Source organism: Nothoprocta perdicaria, unplaced genomic scaffold (genome assembly GCF_003342845.1).
Source record: "Nothoprocta perdicaria isolate Ctin4 unplaced genomic scaffold, notPer1 scaffold_143, whole genome shotgun sequence".
Taxonomy (NCBI): Eukaryota; Metazoa; Chordata; class Aves; order Tinamiformes; family Tinamidae; genus Nothoprocta; species Nothoprocta perdicaria.
In genome coordinates this window covers 2072602-2078577 of record NW_020454572.1, presented here as the reverse complement: position 1 = coordinate 2078577, position 5976 = coordinate 2072602, and the positions used below count along the sequence as shown (strand labels likewise).

Genomic DNA, 5976 nt, shown 5'->3' with positions numbered 1-5976 from the left:
GGATCGACGCAAGGAACGTGCGAGGAAGAGGAGGAACTTGAAACACAGCTAAGACACGGCAAGAAAACCATTTGGAGGGGCAGCAACTTCCCACACTCATCCCTTTGGCCAGAGGGAAAGGAACCTACAGTTAGAAACGGGAAAGATAAGCGTGACCTAGAGTTAGAATGGCAAAATATGCCACTCCAGCAAAACTGGGGCTGTTGATCTACTTGTCAGTCCAACTGTTGCAGCAGGAGAATGAAGATGTCACCTGCAGCTTCCAACGTCTGTTGAATTCTTAATATCAGAGATTTGGAGTTCAAAAAAATGATGGGGTAACTTTCAAACTGAAGGCAAACAAAAAAAAAAAATTCAAAAACAAAGGACAGAAAGGAGAAAAATGAATGGTCGAGGCGAACAGTAGAGTGAGCTTAAAAAGGACCTAACCTGAGCTTGGACAAGCAATCTAGACTACTCTAAAATCCAGAGGCCAAAATCTAGGCCACTTGAATGAGTCCTACTGGGCCAAAAGCTTTGGAATGAACTGAGGTTTTCACACACACACACAAAATATCCCACTGTATTGGCTCATTTCTTACAGGCTTTCTGGTTTCTCTACCCTTGCTGGTTATAGGGTAACTAGTCACCTACACTTCAGTGTGACCCTACACATTTTACAAGCTGTTGATAATTAATCTGCTTCTGCATTGCAACCCGATCACTTTCCTGAAGCTCTGCAACTGGTTAACAATCCATACTAGTATGGCATGTTAACATAAGAAAAAAAAACAGCCCCAAATCAGCTAAAACTTGGAGTTCAAAGCAGCAGCTGATAGAATAGAATAGAATAAATAAATAATAATTAAAAAAAGTATCGCTATGTCTAAAGGAAGTAACACGCTGTTCACAAAGTGCCAACATTTGGCTTTTATGACCCCTGCCTTATGCACTTGTAGTATCTGGAGAGTCTCTGAAAAGTATTCAAAGGAGGAAAAAAAAACAAAAGCAGATTTCACAGAGTTGTCAAATCCGGACCATCCTTTATGGCCCCCGATGCGAACGCCAAGATTCCTTCAATTTGGAAATTCCAACTACTAACACAAACTGGCCCAACAACTTGAAAAGATAAAAGGCTCATTGATGTCTTTGAAAATCCTGCAGAAAGTGCCCTTTTCCTGAACACAATCCTAAATGAGCTTAATATGTTTTTAAAACCAAGCATGTTAGACTCTGCCCATCCAGTGCTGAAATGCCAACCTAACTGTTACAGTTAAAAACACCAAAATAATCAGGAATGTGTTCTGGTTTTCGGACAGCTCGCTTCCTGTCAGGATAACACATTCACAGTGGGCTTCATCTCACAAAGCCACCATGTTCAAGAAACCAAATTTTCCTCCCTCAGCATGGTAATAGCTATGAAATGTTAATTCGGGCTTTGTCCCAGTGAGGGATACAGGCAGGAGCTCAGCTTGGAGAGCCCCTCTTTCTCCAAGCGTGCCTCCTAACCTGAGGACACGCCTGTACCTGGCCGCAGCCCTGGAAGAGCTGCCTCCCGATCCCGATTTCTCGGCACGACCAGAGGCTGGGCACAGAGCCACACGTCCACTCCTGTGGAGGGATGGGACTCCAGGAGCCGTGGAGACGCTCATCTGCGGCCTAAAAACCAACCCCATACGTTCTCTCTCCCAGTTATCAAGGAGAACCCTCACTCCCTCCTCAAATTTGGCACAAACTAAGTTCAAGAGACAACACAGACCATATTTTTTCACCTAAAAAGCAAGTGCCATAAACACATCTTTCAGAAAAGTTTTTTTTTTTCTTTACACTTGAATTTGTAACTCAAATGAGCTTAGGCAAGTGCATGCTGCATTTCAAACACTCACTCTGGCAGGAGTTTCAACAGCCAAGCATCAAAAGGGTAACACGGTTCTGGTTTCCAGAATGAAAAACTCACCAGCAGCCCAAGATCTGTTAGGCCCTCCTGTTCTGTTCTACAGAAAGGAAGTTCTTCTCTCCTTAGACACGCTCTTACAAAAGGATCTCATTATTCTGCCCTGAAAGACGTTTTGTAAAGCCGACAGAACGCCGGGCAGGATTTTAGAGGCCAAAATCTTTTAACGCTTATGCTGCCATCCTGCCCGTGGCAGTGGGCTTCTTGTCATCACCCCGACCAGAAGCATGGAGGGCTTCTGGTTTCAAGTCCCCTCACTTTAACCGCCGTCCCACTCACCTCCCCTGAGTAACTGTATTTTCCCTTCAGGATCTGTCGATATAAACGGGTGCGGTTGTCATCTTCAAAGGGCATCGTGCCACTGAGGAGGATGTAGGAGATCACCCCCAGAGCCCACATGTCCACGGAGTTCGTGTAGGGCTTCCTGACCAGGATCTCGGGAGCTATGTATTCCGGGGTCCCGCAAGTGGTTTTCATGAGGCAGTCGTCCCCCTTCTTCCGAGCACTTGCCAGTCCAAAGTCCGTAATCATGATCTTGGAATCTGTTCCGGGATGGTAATACAGCAGATTCTCTGGTTTCAAGTCCCGGTGCGTGATACCCAGTGTATGCAAGTACTTGACCCCATCCAGCACCATCTGCAGCACGCGCGTGGCGTCCCTTTCGGTGAAGGAGCCTTTAGCAATGATGCGATCAAAGAGCTCCCCTCCGGTGGCCAACTCCATCACCATGTACACGCGATCCTGGGTCTCAAACACCTCGATAAGCTGGATGATGTTGGTGTGGCGGACGCGCCGCAGCACGCTCAGCTCCGACTCGCACACCTCCCTCCCCTCCCGGTATTTGGTCTCGATCATCTTGATGGCGTAGGGCTGCTTGGTAGCCCGGTGCTCCACCCGTACAACGCGGCTGAAGCTGCCTCTTCCAATCAGGGCCTTGATGTCGTACTTGGCCGTCACTCTGGGGTCAAATTTGGCACGGTACTTGGCCACCTTGTTCTTGCGGAGCTCAGGCTGCTCCATGGGAGTCGGAAGGTGGTTCCCAGGATACGGGTGAGCGTGACGTGGAGGGGAGGGAGAGCCCGCTTTGATGACAGCCCCGCAGTCGTCCTTGAGGAAATGCTTGTATATGTCATTGTGGCCCGTGTAAGGCTCTACTTTCTTAACCAGATCCAGCTGCACATCTTTAGGGGGCTCGGGAAGCACTTTGCTTGTCCCACAGCCCATCACTGAATGGTGTTAATTCCCCATCAAGGCATTTTCCCAGGACAGCATCAGCAACAACCACATCCAGGGCAATTCCCACATTTGAACCTTCAAAAAAACAAGCAAACAAAGAATAAATCACCACAGCCAAGAACTACCTGTTCTCTCCAATCATGCCGATACTGTAATTGCCCGGCCAGTTATTTCTATAGCATCATATCTCATGCTGTTCTTCTGTAACCACATACCTACCTGCTTCCCTCTATTTGATTTCCCTTTGACTTCCACTTGGAATACTTTGCTCATTTACACCAACCATCACATAGACTTTTCCAGTCCATTCGGTATTTGTGAAACGTGATCTCTGCATCAGCTAGTAACTTGTTTCGGTTTTACTTCTTCAACTCCCAGACTGTGATTCCAATGCCAACTAGGACTGGACGTGGAACAAATCCCCTCGATGCCTTAAGCAGCATCGTTCAGTTCCTAACTCCTAATTCCAGCCTAGTTCAGTTCCTAACTATTCTGTGTCCTAACTCGTAGCTAAAGAAATGTCATGGAGGTGACAGGGACGGTTCTGAAAAGCAAAGGAGACCATTTCTGAGCCTGGTCACAGGCAGCTGAGAAGCCTGCCCAAGATTAATTTGCTCTTAGACCATAACAAGCTGCTGCACAGCCCAGGGAACACAGGAGCTCCTAGCTAGTCTAGCACAAGAACAGAACAGCTTAGCACAGGGGACAAGTTGTATCAGGCTTTGAACTGGAGGGTGGAAATCAGGGGCAGGTAGCAACGCTGTCCCTCAGTTACAGTGTTGGAGGCAAAGAAGGCAGGGACGTGCTGGGTCTAGGACGCGTTTTGACAGCACTGCAGTCTCTCCAGAAAGGGAAGCACTATTAACCTGGAAGAGCTTTCAGTTGACAATACACCCTGAGACACCAACGCGGGCTGCGATGTCTTCTAGCATCCTGACCCAGGACATCAGTCCCAGTCTTGTTTTCTTTTGCACCTTGAGGGACCAAGCAGCATTTCTGGTTTTGCCATATGGAAACTGCTTGCAATGTGGCACAACAGATGAGGAAGCAGAACATCCTCTGTCCCAAACTAAAGCAAGCACCGGCCTCACTCACCTGTATTCCTCGTTCTAATGCAGCCACATCGGCTGCCCTACAGTGAGGGGGCTCATTACAACAACACGACTGGCTGTGAGAGGGAAAAACTGCCCACGTGCACTCTGCAAAGAGCTCCCAGTGTCTGCTCTTTGTCTGAGAGGAAGAAAAGCCGCCAGCCTTGAGATGTAATCGCACATCTTACCGTCACCAAAGGCACCGCCGCTCATTCACCACCTCTCCACGCGACATCCAGCACAAGCAGCAGGAAGGCAGCCCCGGCTCATCTCGCATCAGGAGAGTCACAGGTGGAAAAGCGGTGGTTTACAGGGACATCAAGCGGTTTAGACCACACGTAATCTGTGAAGAAAGCAGGATTTTGGTGAATCTGCTGCTCAGGTACAACTTCAAAACAATGTACCAGCCCAGAAGCTTCCCATGTTAGAGCTCCTGGCCGTGCTGCAAACGCAGGCACGCTGAGGGGATAGAGACAAAGCCCGAACAGGAGGCGACGCGAGCTCCACAACCACGGCCAGCTCCACAACCACGGTCAGCTCCACAACCAGGGCCAGCTCCACAACCACGACCAGCTCCACAACCACGGTCAGCTCCACAACCACGATCAGCTCCACAACCAGGGCCAGCTCCACAACCACGGTCAGCTCCACAACCACAACCAGGGCCAGCTCCACAACCACAACCAGCTCCACAACCACGACCAGCTCCACAACCAGGGCCAGCTCCACAACCACGGCCAGCTCCACAACCAGGGCCAGCTTCACAACCAGGGCCAGCTCCACAACCACGACCAGCTCCACAACCACAGCCGGCTCCACAGCCATGACCAGCTCCACAACCATGACGAGCTCCACAGCCATGACCAGCTCCACAACCACGACCAGCTCCACAACCACGGCCAGCTCCACAACCACGGCCAGCTCCACAACCACGACCACAGCCGCTCCACAACCATGGCCAGCTCCACAACCACAGCCGGCTCCACAACCATGACCAGCTCCACAACCACGATCAGCTCCACAACCATGACGAGCTCCACAGCCATGACCAGCTCCACAACCATGACCAGCTCCACAACCACGACCAGCTCCACAACCAGGGCCAGCTCCACAACCACGATGAGCTCCACAACCACAGCCGGCTCCACAACCACGATGAGCTCCACAACCACAGCCGGCTCCACAACCACGATGAGCTCCACAACCAGGGCCAGCTCCAAAACCACGGCCAGCTCCATAACCACGACCAGCTCCACAGCCACGGCCAGCTCCACAGAAAGCTCAACTGGCACCTGAGTGTCACAGAGGATTCCATCAGGCCCGGCGCTGTGACAATAAATAAAAGCTCTACTGATTGTTCTGGAAAACAACAGAGCAAACAAATGGCATGGATGGTACCTACACATTACAGATACAGTAATGTCTCTGGCCATTTCCTACCTAATTTTTAAGGTATATAAGTTAACGGAGGAGTGGAATGCCACCATCCGCAAGGCGGATTAGTGCAGCCTAATTCCACACGGAGCATGTTTGTGAAGTGTTTTAGTGGCAAGCACCAGCAGCAGGAAGGACCAAACGCTGGCCTAGAAAACTTTACATATTAATCCAGGGCTGCTAAGGCCTTGAGCCGAGACCAGGCTCCAACCAGGGGCACCCGAGCGCCCCAGCACGGCAGCGGGGTGCAGTGGGGCGCGCGGGGACACGCGCAGCGCGGCG

The 5976-nt window shown here is 50.4% G+C and overlaps 1 protein-coding gene and 1 long non-coding RNA gene across 2 annotated transcripts; both read right to left on the bottom strand.

Annotated features, from left to right (window-relative positions):
• Nucleotides 1-1506: 1506 nt before the first annotated feature.
• Nucleotides 1507-4474, bottom strand: PSKH1 (protein serine kinase H1; the record flags this gene model as incomplete). Its single annotated transcript, XM_026034367.1, has 3 exons — nt 4449-4474; nt 2213-3244; nt 1507-1638 (listed from the first exon to the last, which is right to left on the bottom strand). Coding segments are annotated over exons 2-3 (1077 nt in total), but the record flags the coding sequence as incomplete, so codon positions are not given.
• An 80-nt stretch (nt 4475-4554) lies between these two features.
• Nucleotides 4555-5615, bottom strand: LOC112943256. The gene is made up of 2 exons (XR_003248539.1): nt 5553-5615; nt 4555-4603 (listed from the first exon to the last, which is right to left on the bottom strand). It is a non-coding gene; the product is annotated as an uncharacterized LOC112943256 (long non-coding RNA).
• Nucleotides 5616-5976: the final 361 nt, after the last annotated feature.